This window comes from Sinocyclocheilus grahami, unplaced genomic scaffold (assembly GCF_001515645.1).
Source record: "Sinocyclocheilus grahami isolate Dianchi unplaced genomic scaffold, SAMN03320097.WGS_v1.1 scaffold302.1, whole genome shotgun sequence".
Taxonomy (NCBI): domain Eukaryota; kingdom Metazoa; phylum Chordata; class Actinopteri; order Cypriniformes; family Cyprinidae; genus Sinocyclocheilus; species Sinocyclocheilus grahami.
In genome coordinates, this window is record NW_015505481.1 from 1,814,738 (window position 1) to 1,835,371 (window position 20,634).

The window sequence follows — 20,634 nt, forward strand, 5'->3', positions numbered from 1 at the left end:
TTGCTATATATCTCTTATAGATAAGATATGCATGGATATTAAATATTTTAACAACAAGATAAGGGAGGCTGAGCTTTATTCTCAATATAGTCTTTGCAAAAAGACACTATATTTTTGCTGTATTGCTTTTTAAAAATAATACAATAAAATAAGCTTTGTTTTGATGAAAATGTTGTAATCTTAAGTTTATATATGTATGTACTATTTATTTTACCTCTCATAAACTCACACATACAGCACATAGTGGTTACGGCAGGAGGTCTTGTCACATTTAACTGGTCTTAGGTTGGTTTATCATGTCTGTTATAAGCAAACGTCCCAACAAACATAAACTGCCATTATTCAACAACAACCAGGGTTGTCAAGTCCATCTGTAAGATGAAATCTGTTTCCCTTTCATTCATCCCCCCTCAGCCGTTTTCCCAAACACAACATTTCCATATAAAACATCATTCCATCATTTCATTACAGACCCCATAACAAACAGCTCATGTGTTTATGGGGATATAATGATACACAGCAGATATATCTGTCTTGAGTTTATTTATATATCAAGGTGTTTAATTGACCTTGCATTGCTTTATGTGTGTTTATGTGCGTTGTTTTTGTACAGGAGAATAAATTCAATCCAGAAATTGTAGAACACATCTATGAACATAATCCCATCCTGAGGTACACGCAGAGCCCCCTTTACGCCCCACTGCTGCCTTTCCCCTATGGCAGCCTCCACCACACACGTGAGTCAAACACACACACACACACACACACACACACACACACACACACTTATGTTGCATATATCACATATACACACCAATGCTCACATAAAGAACATTTGAACCAATGAACCAATCAGATTAGACACACCCCCTCTTTCTACAACCCTGCCATTTTGGTGTAACCATGGTCACCAAGCAATATATTTACCTGTCAAGCAGAAGCAAAGCAAACTCTGCATCTGCATCTGATTTCAAGTGCTTTGAAGCTCTCAGCTTCCTTGAAAACCTTTACGAAATGAAAAACTTTACCGATGTTTTTTGGTCTCCTGTTTTTTTGAATTCGCCATGAAATCAGAAATAACCATTCTTATTTCTTTTACCTTCTCTCATGAAAATCTGACTTTTTCCGTGTTTAAGTGCTATAATCGTGCCCCCGGTGCTTCTGCTAACCCAGAAAACGTCAAAAAGAACAACCCAGTAATTTTTTTGGTAAGCCTTTCTCTGCAAGCTTGTGAAAAAACGTGCCGCTCAGATTTTGCTCCCCCTATGATGTAGAAAGGGGATCTTATTATAATATTACCACCCCTTAATCTGCAAGTTTCCACCCATTGTGTTTTTGCAAGCGACAACGGTGTACCAGTTCTAGCACCATGGCAAAAGTTCGAGATCTGTCTTCGGCTGCACTGACGAGCACAGAACACTGTTTAGAGTCCCAGCCTCAGAGAAGATTTATTAATTTACTTACTGTATATTACGCTGCTGCCACACAGATCTAATATAAACATGTGACTGTTTTTGTAATTCGGTTTATGTTTTTAATATATACTGTACTTGTGTGTATTTGACAGTTCAGTGCAATAAGACATGAAAGAGAACTTGCTGTGTGACAGGCGCTTTCTGTGCGTGTGCTTTGGATGTGTGCGCTCAGAAATCCGTATATCAGAAGTTTAAACTAATATGCTTTAAAACGCAAGATTTCAGCGTAATAGACATGATAATCAAAATCAAACTTGATGTTTTTTGGCAGAATATCTGAGGAACGAGCTGATGACCTTTCCCCTCCAGCAACTTGCTGACATGAGATTGCAGCAAATAACAAAAGCATCCAATGATCAAATCAATTCCAGAAGGACAAAATCAAGTCCCGTTTTTTTTTCTTGATCAAGCAGCTGTTACACTGAAATATACATCACAATAGTGAAGAAATGTAATCACAATTTCTGTTCAAGAAGACTGACTTGAATGACATTTGGCTATATAAAGGCATTCTTGACGCATTTTGCACCAAATTCATGAAAAATGCTTCAAGTTTATCTATCTTGCTCTCAGCATCTGGCTTTCTATATATGAATTGCCACTCTGAATGCACAAAATGATTGACAGGCAAAAAAGCACCTCAAAGGCATTCTGATTGGACAAACAAAGAATCTGACCACCAGCCACTTTTATTTGACCATTTACAGAGACAAAGGTGTGATATTCCAGGACAGTTATTGAATAAAGAAGTTGAAATATCCAAAGTTTGAATTTTTAGTGACTACAAAATATACTGTATATACACAGTTAACACACCTTCTTTTACTTTTCTTCATAGATATGGCAGGTAAAGGCTACACATCCATCCGTGAAGAGGCGGTGAGGCTTTTTAACTGCCTCCAGCAGTTGGAGTTGGCCCGTGAGCCCGTTCCTCTCATACAGGGGATCCTCCAGACCTGCCTCGACCTCCGGCCACTCCGAGATGAACTCTACTGCCAGCTTATCAAACAGACCAGCGTTACCAACTTACGTGTCCAGACGCAGACACAGACACAGCCGAATCCGCAGCTCCGATACTGGCAGCTGCTCACCTGCATGAGCTGCACCTTCCTGCCCAGCTGCAGCATACTCCGATACCTACGCTTTCACCTGAAGAGGTGGGTTACCCACATCACAAATCTACACAGTGCACTGAATGTGTACACTCACAAATCCACCAGCCGGATCTCAACATACACACATAAACGTTACCTAGAAGTCCTTGAGTATAAACACGCACAACTGCCTCCGGTCCTGCGGTCGAGTGTGTAGGAAATATGGGCTGCCTGAGGTTGACTGGATTGGAAAGTGCACTTCCTGTTCGCTCGTTCTTTTCCTCTCCTTGAGGGGTTGGGAAACGGCACGATGCTTTCTGCATCTCATGGCTAATTAACTCTTAAAGTACTGCCAGGCCCGGAGGGTAGACAGAAAATAAGAGAATGGCTAAATAAACGAGTGTGCCGTGAGGAAATGGTGCGTTGACCACAGGGCTTTGATTACAGAGGCGGCTGGTGTAATGGAGATGGACGAGTCTCTGTTCTCCTGAGGCCCCCAGACGCTTCCCGCATGTGTTTACTTAACTCAAAAAGGGCCTCCGCCATGCATGTGATTACCAAGTGGCTGACACTTCATATCGCAAATAGACAAACTAAACAGAGAGGCCACACAACTTCCCTCTGATTTTTTGGAGGGAAATTTTGCGGTTTAGATGCGAAATGATGGAAATGGTCCTTAAAATCCCTTTCTTCTGCTATCAGGGTTCAGAGTTTGAGTGTGGACTCGGAGGTGGAGAGCTACGCGTCCTTCATAGCCCAGGCTCTGGAGAAGACGCGCGGCCGTGAGTGTGTGCCCTCGTGGGAGGAGATCCAGGGGCTGATGGGAAGGCAGGAGATACTGTGTACTGTGCACTACCCTGGACCGGGCTGCTGCCAGATACCTATCACCTCGCACACCACGGCTAATGAGGTATTGCATCAAACGTTTCCTCTATAGCAGGGGTTGGGAACCTTAAGCCCATGTGCCACCATTGGCACACGGAGGATTATTCATTAGCACGCAAGTAATAAGAACCAGACAGATGTATTTATTTTTGTAATGTTAAATTCCATTTTTGCAATTACCCTTCCACAAAAATGTAAGAATATGTATTTATTTATTAATTTGCTCCGTTACTTTAACATGGATTTTTCTCTGTTGTTATTAAAACTAAAATAATAATTTTTAACCTCCTGAGACCCTGCATCCTCATGTGAGGACATTATATTTCAGTGAATTTCTCTGAGACTATACATGCCACCGTTTTAGGGGCTTTTCAGAGATACTAAATGTTTGGATGTTTCACCATGACCACTCCCTCTCCTTGGTCTTCAAAAATGTCTGATAATAATTTAGTGACACTCTTATGGAAATATGATAATATTTTGTAATTATCATTTAAATCGGACTAATTTTTAAACTGTGTGTCATAAATCAACATCTCAGGAAAATGTTATGGGGTTTCAAATCAAAATATGACTTTCTGTTACGAAAAAGGATGTTGATTTCATACATGTCCTCATATGAGGACACTGGGACTAAAAGCATGTTTATTACACATTTTGGGAGACACAACAAATGAATAGGGAAATAAATTATTTTTTCAATATTCCTATGAAATATTATAAATTATTATGAAAATCTTGTCAATTATTACTCCCATTATTCCACTTCTTTTTTCATTACATGTTGTCCCAAAAACACATTAATATGCAAATTAGATTTAGTTTATAGATACATTATATATAATAATAATAATGAAAAAAAAACAGTTTATGGCCATTTTACACACATTTTGCATAAAGAAAAATGGTATATCAAATCATTCTGTTATAACATAGTTGAGAATTATCTTTATACAAGGTTTGGGGGGAAAAAAATCCTGAAAACTAAAAATGTATTGGTGATTTTTAAAAAATTAATTGTTTTTGCCTATGCATGTTCATTCATGTCTTTTTATTTATTTTTTTTTAAAATTGAGTCCCGATGTCCAAGGACGTAGCATAACTTATGCATGAAATATAATTTTTAATTATTATTATTATTTTAATTATTTTAATCTTTTTTTTTTAATGTTCAAAACAATGTAATGACATGAAAAAATACAAATGTTTTCCTGAAATGTTTTGCCGGGTCTCAAGAGGTTAAATCAAAGTTGTTTTTGTTAATTTAAATATTAAAAAATATTAGATGAAAAACTTAAACTTAAAAAACTGGGCAACAAAGTGACTGAAGTTTATGCACTAAAATGACTAAACTAACAGTGAAAACTAAACTAAAACTAGAATAGAAATAAATAAAATAAATAAAAAAACTGAAAATATAAAAATAAAACCTAATTCAAAATATGAATAAATACTATAATAGTATATAAATAATACTAAAATAACAATCTTGCTCTTATTTTCTCTGTCCAGGTCGTGAGGAAGATGGCGGAACGCCTCGGGCTGCAGGACAGCCGAAACACATTTGCTCTTTTTGAGCAGAACTCGTGCTGGGAAAAAGCTATCGGAGGCAGCACCATAATCGCAGATGTCATCACCAGATTTGAAAAGTAAATATTTTTAATATCTTCAACCTATTGTAATATGTGTAATACAACTCATGTACTGAACCTAAAGTACCACAGCTCTATAATTTGTTGGACATGGTACCAGGCAAGTACCATGTTTTTTGAACATTAACCGTGATAGTACTATGGTGTTTTTTAAGTACTATGTAAAGACCATGTAATCAATCAGTACCATGGTATATGTCAAGTTGCAATAATGATGATAATATGTCAAGTTAACAATAATATTACCATCCACGATAGCACCACAGTACAGTACAGTGCAGATCTGTGTTTTCATCATTGATTTATTAACTTTCCCAGCACTTTAGCACAGTTTAACCAACTCCCCTGATGCGTGCACATACACACACGCACACACTGTGAGAATGGACAAGCAGCTCTTTATTAGTATTCTGTGTTCCAGTAGGGATCTCAAGGTGAAACTGATGTCATCAGCATTAACTGATGTGGGAAGCAAACTGAAGGAGAGATAAGCCAAGCCAGCCAGAATTCAAGGCATCCGCTTTATTCTGGGAAGTGTGTTTGTGTGTGTTTTTGCACGTCTCAGTGCCAACTCTTCCCAGAAGTGGGTTCATGGACACACGCCTAGTCTTTCTCTCACACTCATATATGTGTACACACACAAACAAACCCGCGCGTACAAAACTGCACAAGCAGCAGAAAAAGCTTAGCAAATCAGGGTGAGTCATATGTTTCGGAATGATGACATCGCTTTGTTGGGGTGATTTTAGTTGTGTGTTTAGGAAGCGTTGGAGGATTTCATTTGTTGCCGCCATGCTCTGCTTGACAAGTCTCCTGAGCTACTTAAAGACTCATAGTTTAAGACAAATACATAGTTTTAGTATGCTTGAGAAGGGGTTAAATAATAAGCCTATAAGAGGGCCGGGGCCCTCTTCAGATGTGTATCTGATTCATATGCATTTTCCATTAACGAATCTCTATCTCTGTCTTCCAGTTTGTCAGCTAAAGATCCAGACTCTGACTGCCAGTGCCGACTCTGCTTTAAACTGTATTGTCTCCTGGACACCGACAACATCAGTACAGACAGCATTGAGTACCTCTTCCTGTATGAGCAGGTAAAACGACAAGAGATGGGCGGAGATGAGCAGAAATGAAAAAGCTAAATTAGGGGTAGGCTATATGACCAAAATCTTATATCACGATATGAGTTATTTGATTTCACTGTAACGGTATATATCACAATATAGCTATTTTTGCTTTAAATAAGGTTTTTATATCAACATTTTTTATACTTTTGATAGAAATCATAATTCAATATCACAAGAAACCATTACTTGCCTAAATGGGAAAAAAAAGCTCACTGACGAAAAGTAAACGGTCAACGATCAAATAAGAATAAGAAACTAATTACAAACAATAGGACAAAAAAAACTACAGTATAAATAAGAAATGATACATTCATTGTATAAAGTAATCAAATGTATAAAAACAGTGCAAATTCTTCCTGTGTAAATTAAATATATATTTCTTCTTATTAAAGTTACAAAAGTGATTTAGTCAAGAGCAATGAGAGATTTTCTCTTTTGTTGTTTGATTAACATGAATGACAGACAGCAGGAATATTAGACTGCTGTCACTTTAAGAGCTGCCCGGATCCAATATACGTACTGTTACACGTGTCTTCTTTCTCAGCAGTTTGCTTTCACTTAAGACCTTAATTAGTGTGTTTCCAAAGATAATTACAAATACCAGTATTTTGACACATAAAAGTGTGTATTTTACCATTCAAGGCCTATAAAGTGGCAAAAATAACTTCAATATTCCCGCGCTCTATGAGCACGTATTCACATGTGCATGTCTCTCTGACTACGCTCAGAAACGTCTCTCAGACAGCGCAATGTTTAAAAACACGTGCAAACGATACGTTTTCTTGACTGCGTAGCACAGCAACATCACGTGAGCGTGTAACCGCGATAGAGACGATAATCAAAAATCTCTACCGGTTGACAAATTTCTACCAGTTAATCGTGTCCACCGTTAAATCGCCCACCCCTAAGCTGAATGTTGATGATTGAAATTCATGAGTTTTACAATATTCACACTGTTAATGAACTGAATTAAATTAACGTTAAACTGAACTGAGCTGAGTAACAACATATCTTCAGTAGAGCTGCTCACACAGAACTTTACACAGTTATTGAACTAAAATGAATCGACACTGAACTGACTGGAGCTGAATAATGACACTGTTGTCTGGCTACAGCTGTTTTATGGCAGAATTTGGATAGTTTTCGTGACTGCGTAGCACAGCAACATCACGTGAGCGTGTAACCGCGAGAGACGATAATCAAAAATCTCTACCGGTTGACAAATTTCTACCAGTTAATCGTGTCCACCGTTAAATCGCCCACCCCTAAGCTGAATGTTGATGATTGAAATTCATGAGTTTTACAATATTCACACTGTTAATGAACTGAATTAAATTAACGTTAAACTGAACTGAGCTGAGTAACAACATATCTTCAGTAGAGCTGCTCACACAGAACTTTACACAGTTATTGAACTAAAATGAATCGACACTGAACTGACTGGAGCTGAATAATGACACTGTTGTCTGGCTACAGCTGTTTTATGGCAGAATTTGGATTTGCCTCATTTTGGAAGTTTGCATCAATGGTTTTGTTACTTTCATGTTCAATACTGTGAAAAACTAAAGGTGACTTGACTGTTGAGTAAAAATATACAGCGAAAAAGAAAACTAAAAGAGAAGTGGCCTATAGTGGAATGTGTTTTATAAAAGCCTAATAATAACAATAATGGATATCTTCCTCTGAACATTTAAAACAGGGATTTTCCAATTCTTCCTCTCTGTTTGTTTCCAACTAGTTTCACACTTGTGTGGACCGATGTGTGCCTAACGTCTTTATCAGTCGAGTGAAAAGCAAACATACAAACACAGCACACTAGTGAACTCGGTAAACTTTCCCTCGCTTGACTTCCTCCCCCCTCTCTCTGTCTCAGTGTCATGAGATGGTGGTGCGGGGGCAGCTGCCAGCCTGTGAGGACGACCTTCTTTCCCTGGCAGCGTTGAGACTGCAGTGTCTACTGGGAGATTTCAGCGCCCTCTCACCGTACCCACCCTTGGAGCAGCTCTTTCCAGCTGAAGTGGTGGAGGCCCGGGCCTTACTGGCCCCTGTCGATCCCCCTGGCTGTCCTTCATTCCCCGGGGGTCTGCTGGCTGGGACGCTGTGGGGACACAAGCGGCGTCAGGAACAGGACCAAAGACTGCGGGCCAGACTAAGGGAAGAGGGAGCCGTGGTGATGTCGGCCATTTTGGAGCGCTGGAAAGCCCTGGCGGGATACAGTCGCAGAGACAGCATGGCCGCCTATCTCACCATCGCCCGGCAGTGGTCGGGGTTTGGCTGCACGCTCTATGAAGTGGACTTTTACATAGTGAGTGGTTTTCACTATATAACTGTTTTCAACATTGATAATAACAAGAAGTTTTCTTGAGTGGCAAATCAGAATATTAGAATGATTTCTGAAGGATCATGTGACACTGAAGTACACTGGAGTAATGATGCTGAAAATTCACAGGAATATGTTAGAAAACAGTTATTATAAATTGTAATAATAATTCACAATGCTGTTTTTACTGTATTTTGTTTTACCAAATAGATGCAGTCTTGATAAGCCTAAGAAGCTTCTTTCAAAAACATTGAAAAATCTTAAAGGTTTGTACCACCAGACAATCAGAGCTGTGCCTATCATCCTCCTGTTTCTCATAGAGCTCGACAGGAAGCTTCTCTCAGAAGTTGTGGCTGGGCGTGGCGGCTTCCTGTGTGTCTCTGTATCGTCAGGGTGAGGCTGAAGCGTTGGAGTCTCTGCCGATTGGTCAGATCTGTTCCTATGGCGTCTCTGATAGCAACACATTCAGGATCACTGCAGGAGACAGAGATCTGCTCTTCGAGACCTCCAAGGTAAGCGTGCAATAGCACCTTTATATCAGCAATATCCCTAACTGGTCTCATAACAAAAGCAATAAAGTGACTAAAACTAAAATACAAAAAATCTAAATAGAAATATATATTTTAAAAAGTAATTAAAATGTATACAAATATTTTTTTAAAGTAATTAAAAAAAATGTAAACAAAAAAATATAAAAAAACAAGAGCTAATTTAAAGGGGTCATATGATGTTGCTAAAAAGAACATTATTTTGTGTATTTGGTGTAATGAAATGTTTATGCGGTTTAAGGTTCAAAAACCACATTATTTTCCACATACTGTACATTATTGTTTCTCCTCTATGCCCCGCGTAAATGTCATAATAGTATATAGATAATACTAAAATACTGGCAGCCACAAAACCACTCACAATATCTTTGCGTCAGGGAAACACCACTTACATTTCTTCAACAAATCTAAAACATTTAATGAATAGAACTATTGTCAGAGCATTTTATATACAGATGGCAGGTCTACCTATAGTTTTACTCTAGCAGTAATGGTGAAATGCAACTTGGCCTTCATGTTAGCATCATGCATGCATACTGTTAGGCCAAAATACTCCAGATTTAATAGGGGAAGCATATACCCCTATAGCTAAGGCAGAGTTTTAGACCAAAGTACAAAATACATCATATGTATGTTATGTAAATCAAGAGTTAACATATGAATCATGTAACCTTCAATGGCTCTAAACAAGAAAGACATTGACGTCAAAGTGTTTGTATCATGCGTACTACAAACCTCTTCCCAGTACTCAAACAATAAAGGTCAGACCAGCTGTGTGTTTCTGTGTGCTCACTGAGACAACCAGTCTATCTTCTCCTGATATTAGCTGCAGGCTCACACCCATCCTGTGCCGTCATGAACCTGATGAATCTCTTGAGTTTTCATACCAAACCGCTTGACTTCATGTCTGCCTGCCTTCTGAGTGATGCAAGAACATCTGTTCACGCATAAACTGTTAATAACGTCCAGTCATTCTCAGTCATCAACATTCGCCTATAGCTATTCTGATCCATAATCACACGTATGGATGTCAGTACAACAAATTAAAAATGTGATAAACAAGTGCAGCTGTCAATTTCTGTTGGATTTCATTAAAAAAAAAAAACTCTTTTCTCTATAATTTTGTGAAATATTATTGCAATTTAAAATAACAGTTTTCTATTTTAATATACTTTAAAATATAATTTATTCCTGTGAGGCAAAGCTGAATTTTCAGCATCATTACGCCAGTCTTCAGTGTCACATGATCCTTCAGAAATCATTCTAATATACTGATTTATAATCAATGTTGGAAACAGTTGTGCTGCTTAATATTTTTTGGGACATGTGATACTTTTTTTAAGGATTCTTTGATAAATAAAGAGTTAAAGAACAGTGTTTATTAAAAATAGAAATGTTGTGTTACAATATACACTACTATTCAAAAGTTTGGGGTCAGTAAATGGTTTTTCTTTTTTTTTTTTTTTAAAGAAATTAATACTTTTATTCAGCAAAGTTGTGTTAGATGGATGAAAAGTGATAGTAAAGACTTACATTGTTAGAAAATATTTCTATTTTGAATAATTGCTGTTCTTTTAAACTTTTTATTCATCAAAGAAAAAAGTATCACAGGTTCCAAATAATATTAAGCAGCAGAAGTTTCAACACATTAGAATGGTTTCTAAAGTATCATGTGACACTGAAGACTGGAGTAATGGCTGGTGAAAATTCAGCTATATTTTAAAAATATATTACAATAGAAAACAGTCCTTTTAAATTGTAATATGTCACAATATTCCATTTATTGCATTTTTACCAAATACGTGCAACCTTGATGAGCATTAGAGACTCTAAAAACATGAATATATCTAGAGCCATGCTAACCTAAAAATTGTCAACCCAGGGTTAAGTTTAGTGCACAAAGCCTTCAAGAGTATAACCAAGTGATTGTACTAGTGTAAAATGTCTGACACACATTTGACAGTGGAAATTTACTCAAGTCATCTCTCTCTCTCTCTCTCTCTCTCTCAGCTGACTGAGATCATGCAGCTGATGAATGCTTACTTCAGTGCCACCCGTCGCCAGCTAGGCAAGGATGACTGCATCTCCATGGAGACAAACCCTAAGCTCCACCCCTCCCTACTTGAGCTCCCCTCTCACCCGGTGTGAAGAGAGAAGGACTCGTGCGCACACACACACAGACTCTGACTGATGCACACGTGTATATGCAGTCCTGACCGAATGCTTCCCTGTGAGGAGCTTTTGCAAAGAGTACAAACTCAGATGAGACTGAAAGGAGCAGATGCTGTGGAAATGGAGGAGGAGTGGAAGGTGTCCAGGGAGCCACAAACAGGAGAGCAGGTTCAGGAACTCACTTGCTACACCGCCAGCCAAATTCAGAAAGGACATGGGGCCCTCAACCGGCCCCTGCCATCTGGGAGCCCGCCAAATATCACAGAGAGCATAAAAGCCTGACTTCAGAGTGCAAAAATCTTTTCTTAAGCAGTATTTTTGCCTTGTTTTTTAAATATTTAAACATCCTTAAAACAACATTATTTTTACTTGCTTTGAAAAATGTTAATACATTTAATTTTCCTTAATTAAATGTCAATTCATTCATCAATCATCAGTTGAATTCATCAAGTATTAAGACTAACTTTTCAGGAAGTTTCGTTTTCTTATTTTTGCATAAATTTACCTTGTTTAAAGGATGTTTCTGTTTTGTTTTTATTAGAAAACATGACAAAAATATTTTTTTTACATTTTTGCAGTGATGTCTTAGTATTTCACTAAAAGAAGACAACACACACATAAAAGCTCGCTCCGCTTTAAACTTTCCTTTCCAGACTCCTGCCTGGGTCGCCATTTAACTCATTCATCGAACCGTACCTGACCTTGAAATGAAAGCAGGTGCAAGTCACTTTCACGTCGACCTTCAGAACTGTCCAATACTGAAGCGACGGTGGTGCGTGTGTGCGTGAGAGACAGATTTGAACATTTTAAGCTGTAGAAGCCAAAGGATCTTTAGCTAGTCTGTATGATGTGAGTGTATTTTGTGAAATGCTTTGAGCCCGACCTGGTGCTGCTTGACTGTGCTGTTAGCTTACAGTAACTCTGCACTGTGTGTCCTGTAGCCACAACAGCCTCAGATCTTTACATCCGGTTAAAACCAACTAACTTAGACACAACCGTTTGCAGCCTGGTACCTGTGAAGGTAAATGACATTTTCACATTTTCAAAAAAAGAAAAAGACAATTTTAGTTCAAACCAAGCTTCCCAGACCTCTCAAGCACGTTTTCAAACACTGAAGATAGACAAATAATCAACACTATTGATATGCAACATTGTCATCATGTATTCTAAAGATAGTACATTTCCATTTGAGGGATAGTTTACCCAAAAATGAAAATGTAGTTATCATTTACTAACCCGTCTTTCATCTTGCTGAACACAAAAGAAGATATATTTCTGGTATTTTCATATTATGAAAGTAAATAGGGTCCAAAACAGCATTACTTTGGACTCCATTGACTTTTATTGTAAAAATAAATATATATATATTCTTCTATGTTCCACACAATAAAGAAAGTCATGAAAGTATGTAAATGATGAGCTTTGAGCGTAAATTGTAGCCTCTGTCAGTTGTGCTTTTGTTATGAAGCCTTATGCCGGCTTTTTTTTTTTTTTTTTTTTTATCTGCTGAGAGTATATATTGTCCTTCTTTAATGTGTGTTACTTTTCTCGAGTTTTATTTATGGCTGTCTGTTGTATACATTGTGTGGAAGTGACTTTTTATTGTCCTTTTTACTTTTGTTTTATATCTCTTTCATAAAGACCTGTATTTGTATTTTAGTGCTTGCATTGAAATAATTACAAAAGAGCAGATACCGTCATAGTTAAAATATGATGTCATAATGTTTATTTACTGTTTTGATAATTTGTGATTTATTTCCCCTGTCCCCTGCGAGAGGTCTACATATGGCAAGTGATCCGTTTTTTTGTATATCCAGTAGGATTATTGACATTTTGTCATAACTAAAAAAAAATGAAGAGTTATTCGCCCCTTTTAAAGTCACATGGACCAAATATTTAGGGGTTGGAGGCTTCTTCCCCTCGTTTTCTTTTATTTTTCCCCCATCAAATGACTGCCAAACTATTACTGAAGCAATAAAACCTGCCCAGATGTCCTGAGTATGAGCCCATTTTCGGTATGGGGCTTTAGGTTGCCTAAAGAGGAGCCACTAGTGCCTGTCAGACAGTCTGTAAAATCTTTAATTCACTCGTACTCCATAATCAGGCTCTTTGTTTTGGTTGTGCACTATCTTTGCTCTAGGGCAGCTTGTCTGCCTGAATACACATCTGAGAAAAGGTTACCAGCTACTTGAAATTCAAAGGTGGAGGGCAATCACATCTTCAATGTTGTTTATTTTGGTTTTTGTCTTTTGCTCCTACAGCCCGTGACGGCAGTAGCGGTTGTTACGTGCTTTTGTGTTCTCTTCATGTCACTCTTTAGCTGCAGGCAGCTCCGCCCATTGTCATACATGTAACAAAACTCGAACGACAACCTCTGATGCTTTAGATGGTTTGTATGCTGCATGGTACCTTTATTATGTTACACGTGTAATAGTCAATTGCACTATTGCTTGTACAGCTAACTTAAATGTGCAATAATGCAAAATGATGAATACTGTATGTAATAAAAAGCAGCACCATTACAACATCACATGAGTGTCAGATATGTTGTTAATGTGGAAAATAAAAAATACTATATTATTAGTATATTACATATTTATGAAGTAATATTTTATTCACCAAAGATACATTAAATTTATAAAAAGTGACAGCAAAAACTATATTTTACAAAAAAAAAAAAATGTATATATATATATATATATAAAAAAAACAAAACAGTACTGTATAAAAACTGTTATTTTCAATTGTAATATTTCACACTCTTAACTTTTTTTTTTTATATTTAAATTTTTAGTTTATATCAAATAAATGCAACTTTGGTGACTTCTTTCAAAAACATTTAAAAATGTTATGAACCCCTAAACTTTTAAACAGTAGTGTATATATTTTAAAGTGATATAATTTCATGAATAGTGTTTTTCACTCCATATGCTTACTATTTTCAAGCAGATTCATAGAAAAATATTAGAAGAACAATGCTTTAATTTGTTAGTATATTTAAATAATAATAGACATTTAATCATATTTAGAAATGTTATGAAGTGTCAAAATCTAGATTGTTTTGCCTGTTTGTCATGTTTTCAAGCTTTATTATAAAATGAAATGCATTAAACTAAACCAGGCATCAAGACCCTATAATGTTGAGTAGAAAAGATTAAAAACCCCACTGAAACCAACTGTTGAAAATAAACACGCCAGTTACAAGGAAAGTAACATGCAGTTCTGAGAAATGGTCCCTTGATTTGATAGATGAAATTAAGTTTTGGGACCAGCGTGTCCCTAATAAAAAATTCCACTGGAGAGACACGAAATGTCTGCGACCTTTGGAAGAAACAGAGACTTCTTTGGAAGACACTTCGGAAGAAAGTGTAACTGCTACCATGTGGGGTATCCTATCCCAATTAAACACACCTTAACCAGCTAATCAAGGTCTTCAGGATTACTAGAACCTACCAGACAAGTGTGTTAAGACAGGTTGGAGCTAAACAAGGAGCAGGAGCAGGATTGGACACACCTGATATAGAGTAAGTCCTTGACTCAGCTTATCAGTATCTGTCGCAAGTATTGGAATATGAGACGAAGACCAAAGAGGTAAACAAATGTAAAGGCATTAATTCCAGAGATATTTCGTGTTTTAAGGTCAAATGACCCATGTGGGTGACTATGACATGAGCGCAGATGGTTTTGAGGGTAATCAGTATTTGCACGCTATGGAAATATTCTTGTAGAAAAACATTTATTCAAACTCATGAACTTCAGGTAAATGTATCAAGTCTGACAGCAAACTATATACACAGTATAACATTAATAACAAGAACATGTGGTAACCGAGGGGGGAAAAAAAGCATCGAGAACGAAATCTGGCATGAAAGTTTCACTCCAGCACAAGGAAGACTGGAGCCGAAGAATAAATTATTCAAATGAAGAAACATTGGGTTGTGGTGTATGATTGATTCTGAGACTTTGAGGTAACTTCACTGATTTGATTGACTTGAAGAACCCGATGAGAGTTCGCCGATTGGATGGATTGAGGTACAGCATAACACTTGACTTTACTGATCGTCTCTCAAAAACTCAAGTTAATCTTTGAGAGTAATCCGCCACAACGAGACCGAGAGGAAAATTGATTCAATCGCACAATCATAGTCTATCCCCTGAAAGCAGGCGCCTTTTGTCTAAAAGCATGCATGCGTGAACGTGAGGGAGTGAGATGGTGTATTCATAAGCTGCTTCTAGTCTGATCTCTTCTAAGAGGCTTAATCTTTCACACTCCCTCCCTACAGTTACATTCATCTGAGACCACCCAGTCTTATCGGTGTAGACGTCTAACGTGTGTGTGGTCAGGGAAGTCTGTGTGCAGGCCACCTTGACGTAGATTGATGTAGATTTGTGCAGAAGAGTGCAGAGTGCAGTACAAAAATAGATTAAGACGGAGCCATAAATTCTCTGATCAAAGAAATCAAGGAAATCGGGAGGAGAGAGAGAAAGAGTGAAAGTTACAGCTCAGGATAGAGGCACCAGGTTATGAAGAACTCTTCTATAGGCCCGTAAACATGACGAATGACATGTATATACATACGTAAGCAGTAATGCAGAGAAGCCTCTGGCAGAACAGTATGGTGAGCCGTGAAAGATCTCTGGAGGTGCGTTCACTACTGAAATTCTGTTATGCTCTACTGGAGTCATTGTGTATTTTACAATACCTGCCTGTTTCCGCTCTAAGAGCTTTAGGGAGTGAGCGGAGGGGATTTCACTGCTCTTGTGTGCCCCAGGAGATGTAGTCGGGACGGGTGGCGGCGCTGTATTCGTCCACAAGCTGCTGAACCACCTCGCGAGAGTTATCCAGCTCGTCGAAGTTGTCCTTGAATATGTCCTCCTTCCTGAACTGCTCGAGGAAGGCCTCTCTCTTCCTCAGCTTATCATACTGACGACAGGTACGCTCAAACAACTAGGAGTGAGGGAGAGGAGAACAGACATTAGAGTCTGCTCAAATCTAGCCCTTCTACACACACGAGTTTCCAATCATGATGCAATTACTGCATATGGATTTTTAAAAACATTTCATAGCAACTGCACTCTTGGACAGTCTATCTGATGAATTATTTTAGAGTTGAGCATAACCAGACAAGCTTATATTTGCTATTGAATTAATTTTCCAGGCCTGGATATCACAATTTTAAAAATTGCTTGATATTTCCTGGTTTTTCATAACCATGGAAACCCTGTTCAGTGGTGCTTAGGGTTCTGAGAAAATAACTAATTAACGTGATTAATTACTATGTTAATTATAATTATTTATAATAATAATTCTCCTTTTATGGCTGATAACGGACAAGGGCCATTCTACAGAATTGGTGCAAACTGCTTTCCCACAACCAAAAAACACATTTAAAAAGCATCTAAGTGTAATTGTAACATTAGTAAGCTTAATATATATATATATATATATATATATATATATATAATATCATCATTTATTGGGTACTTTCAAATGGGAGGTGCCTGTCCCTAACCCTTTATGAAAATAATATTGAAATATTTTTTGTATTTTTTTCCATTGCTGTTTTTAAAAATATCTTTTTGATTACTTACTGGGGGGGAAAAGTAATAAATAAATAAATAAAAATATATAATATATATATATATATTTTTTCCCCCTTTGTAAACAGACACTATGTAAAAAAAATATGTCCCACATTTTTCATGTCACTACCAAAACAGCTTATGTTTAGTCCACTGGCTGAGACTGATTTGAACTACACCCATAAATTTATGATCAGGAAATATTCCTGTGTCCCCCTCTCTCACAGATCAATTTGATGTAATTAAAAATGAGTCATTTGTAATCGGAGTCATTAACTCAGCAACATGCTAACATAAAACTACTGGAATCAATAGTGAGTTGAACAAAGAGTTGCAACTGCCTTTGCATTTTTGGAAAAGGATCTTAATGCAAATTCCTGCATTTGACCAACTTACGGCCTGATCGGTGGTCAATGGTGTGTATCCAGTCATGAGGAAGTGGAGGCGGGGAGTGGGGATGAGTGATGCAATCAGACCAATCAGATCATTGTTCATATATCCAGGGTAACGGAGGGTTGTTGTGCTTGCTGACATTATAGTGGACACCTGTTAAAGAAAAGCACACTTGTCTTTTGATAATCCAAAAATAGACCAGTCTCCTTTATTTTCATTTTATATTGTGTTGCCTTAATTTATTTGGGTGTGCTAATGGGACACTAAACGTGTCGTATATGTAAAAGCAGCTGGCGTTTAAGAACGCAATAGCCTAGACTGGTGAAACAGGTTTTCTATTTGCACTCTGGTCACCCTTTACAGAAATCTACACACTGTATTGTTAAAGTTCACCATTTCATATGACCGAGTCTTTCAGAGGTGATGAAGACTGTGATGGATGAGTTGACAAAGTGAACAATTCACCTCGGAGCAGGGTGCTATAAAAATGGGCGTATAAGAGGAAAGCATAGGAGAGCGCTGCACGGGATGTCACTGGTTATTTATTACCAACATATTAGAATGTGACACAACAGCATGTCAGGCTGCTGATTACAACTTTCGGATCAGGCAACTCCCCATGTTTCATCCTCCCGAAACTGACAGGCTGTTCCATTTCAGATTTTATGCAGATAATACAACACGGCTGTGATAGAACAACATTTTGTGGTTTAGCTTATACACTTTCTTGACATTTGCATATATATATACACATCGAAATCAAACTCACGGCTGGCTTTAGTTAGGTTGATTTTCTGATTGTCTGGATTATGTAAATGCAGATCTTATCGCAGGAGAGCTGCCAGCGCCCAACTGTGATTAATAGATGAGGAGTGACTCTACTGTCCCTACATGAACCACACCAGGCCTGTCAGCTCAGCTCAGGACAGATGAATGGGGCCTGTATTTTCACACGTTCATTTGTAAATGACAGAATTTTTAAACTCACTAGTTGGTTGATCTGAGAGAATGAGGGTTTCTGAATGTGCAGCCGGTCTGTTGCGATTCTGTTCAAAGCAGTATTGTCCAGCACCACCTGAAAGAAAAGGAAAGAGATTTTTAACAACATGTCAAGACTGTGTGTTGTAGGTCTTCTCAGGCCCTAAGATCTTTAGGCAGTCTGAGTCGACAAATCCATTTGAATGGAATTGACAATGCTAATTAAATATGAATTAAGATAGCAACAGTATTTAAAATTGTATTGTAATTCAAATGAGAAAATAGAGACTCTTGCAGAACTAAGCAACACTCAACTGGTAGAGCAAGATGCTAACATTGGCAAGGTCATGGGTTTAATTTCCAGAAAACGAAAATAGATACAAGGTTTGTCTTAAAAACACTGCAAGTCGCTTTAGATAACAGTGTCTGCCAAATGAATAAATGTAAATTTAAAGAAGTGGAATCAGAATGAAAGAAATTCATTGTTGTGAGTTGTATCAAGAATTGCCATCTTGCTTACAGTCACAGTGAAGCACAATGTCAATATTTATTTTTCCAACAGAATTTCATATCAATATTTATTTTCATCTGAAAACAACGTGGTTAATATTATGTGGCATGGAAAAATCATACACTCTTTTGATGGCTGCGCAAATTTTTTGACCGTGCTGATGATTATGTTAGAATTATAAATTTTTATTTTTTTTTTGCAAACCTTGTACCAATGAATATTCCAAGTTCAATATGATGTTTCTTGGCCATTTTTATTCAAATTTCAGCTAATGAACTGAAAGAAACTGAATCTTAAAGGGATAGTTCACCTAAAAATGAAAATTCTGTCATTAATTACTCACCCTCATGTCGTTCCAAACCTGTAAGACCGTCCTTCATCTTTGGAACACATATTAAGAAATTTTTCTGAAGTTGAACAAAGGTCTTATGGGTCTGGAACGACATGAGGGTGAGTAATTAATGACAGAATTTTCATTTTTGGGTGAACTATCCCTTTAAAATGAACTTTGTCCCTAATTTGTATTACATTTATACAATATATATTGTAGAGCAGGAATATTTGGATGAAACTGACTTTTTAAAGGAAGAACAGAAATCTTGCTTGATTTAATTTAAATTTGTGTTTCGAAGATAAGCAAAGTCTAATGGGTTTAGAACAAAATTGGTGGTGAACAAATTTTGACAGAAATATCTTTCTTTTTAATTAAGAGTTAAGAATAATGCCTCAGACTTGGCGTTAACTCTAGATCTGTATTCTCATCAAAGAAAGACAGAAAGTCATCTACCTCTATTAACCTCCTCATCTTTTGTGCTGACTCTCTAATCTGACATTATTATATCTGCCAGAGACGATAATGAAGCTAGCAGACAGCTGCAAGAAACACAATATGCATAAAACAGATCTTACCCTTTACTAATGACATTTGCTCCACTAAAGCCCAATCTATTCTGAACCGCAGCCCTCACACACAGAGATTAGCTGGAGATATGAATAATGATGCAATGCTTTAGTCTTTTGCTCTGGTGATCAAACCCATAAATCCCTTTAAAACTCAAATAAGGATATACAAACACAATTACTGGCTCCTCAGAGAGTCAATAGGATGTGTTTGCTGAATAAACATCTGCTCAATCATGTGCTGATGGATATCAGTATGAAAGTAAAATAGAAAGTGTTGTTGACATATCTACTTACTTACAGTCCAGATGTACAGATATGACAGTACTCTGCATGGTTTATGAAATGAACCCAGGGACCAAGCTATTGTTAATAAGGAGGAAATGGAAGGAGAGAAGTGGATAATCACATAGGACTGACTCTCTTTTCTCCATCCGCTGCTGTTTGGGGAATGAAAGCAGGAGAGGAAGAAAGAAGGTCTGTTTGGGAAGGTGGATTGTGTAACTGAGGAAATGTGCAGTTAGAGTAGCAGGCTGTATATGAGAGGGGCTCTGTTTCAAATAGAAACACATTCATTTAAGATCCACAACCCTGGAGTGTGTGTGTGTGTGTGTGTGTGTGTACGGGTGTGTAACACCTCCTCCCGAATTCTAGGCCAGCTGAAAAGGTTAAGAGACAGTGTGTGTGTGTGTGTGTGTGTGTGTGTGTGCGCGCATGTGTGTATATGTGCATGTGTTCATTCACTCACCACACAGTCTGCATTCTGGGTCAGTCTCTTTAGCGTCAGAAGAGAATTATACGGCTGTACGACAACATCACTCATCTCATCTTGGTTAGGAAAGACAGAGTAGGTCTGAACCAGTTTTTTAGGATACCTAAAAAAGACACAAGAACACATGTCCAGCTGAGTGCCGCTGGTGCCCTTGAGGTTGCACACGCAATGGTATTAAACACACCCCTAAAGAGAGGTAATTACACCCAGTGATGGCCGCTGCC

The 20,634-nt window shown here is 37.6% G+C and overlaps 2 protein-coding genes across 3 annotated transcripts in view; one reads left to right on the forward strand and one right to left on the reverse strand.

Moving 5' to 3' along the window:
• The window catches only part of LOC107601293 (unconventional myosin-X-like), a 49,812-nt gene extending 37,496 nt beyond the window's left edge, over positions 1-12,316 (forward strand). For both annotated transcript variants that reach the window (XM_016293435.1, XM_016293436.1), the window contains 7 exons: positions 2,314-2,632; positions 3,272-3,479; positions 4,967-5,103; positions 6,080-6,200; positions 8,107-8,538; positions 8,874-9,065; positions 11,112-12,316. In XM_016293435.1, coding sequence (XP_016148921.1) covers positions 2,314-2,632; positions 3,272-3,479; positions 4,967-5,103; positions 6,080-6,200; positions 8,107-8,538; positions 8,874-9,065; positions 11,112-11,249 — 1,547 coding nt within the window. In that variant the 3' untranslated portion in view covers positions 11,250-12,316. The remainder of the gene's footprint in view (positions 1-2,313; positions 2,633-3,271; positions 3,480-4,966; positions 5,104-6,079; positions 6,201-8,106; positions 8,539-8,873; positions 9,066-11,111) is intronic.
• Positions 12,317-16,023: 3,707 nt separating this feature from the next.
• Positions 16,024-20,608, reverse strand: LOC107601226 (tubulin gamma-1 chain-like). Its single transcript, XM_016293319.1, has 4 exons — positions 20,387-20,608; positions 18,238-18,324; positions 17,160-17,402; positions 16,024-16,221 (listed from the first exon to the last, which is right to left on the reverse strand). Exons 1-4 carry the CDS (start codon positions 20,534-20,536, stop codon positions 16,024-16,026), a joined length of 678 nt encoding a protein of 225 aa, XP_016148805.1. The 5' UTR covers positions 20,537-20,608.
• Positions 20,609-20,634: the final 26 nt, after the last annotated feature.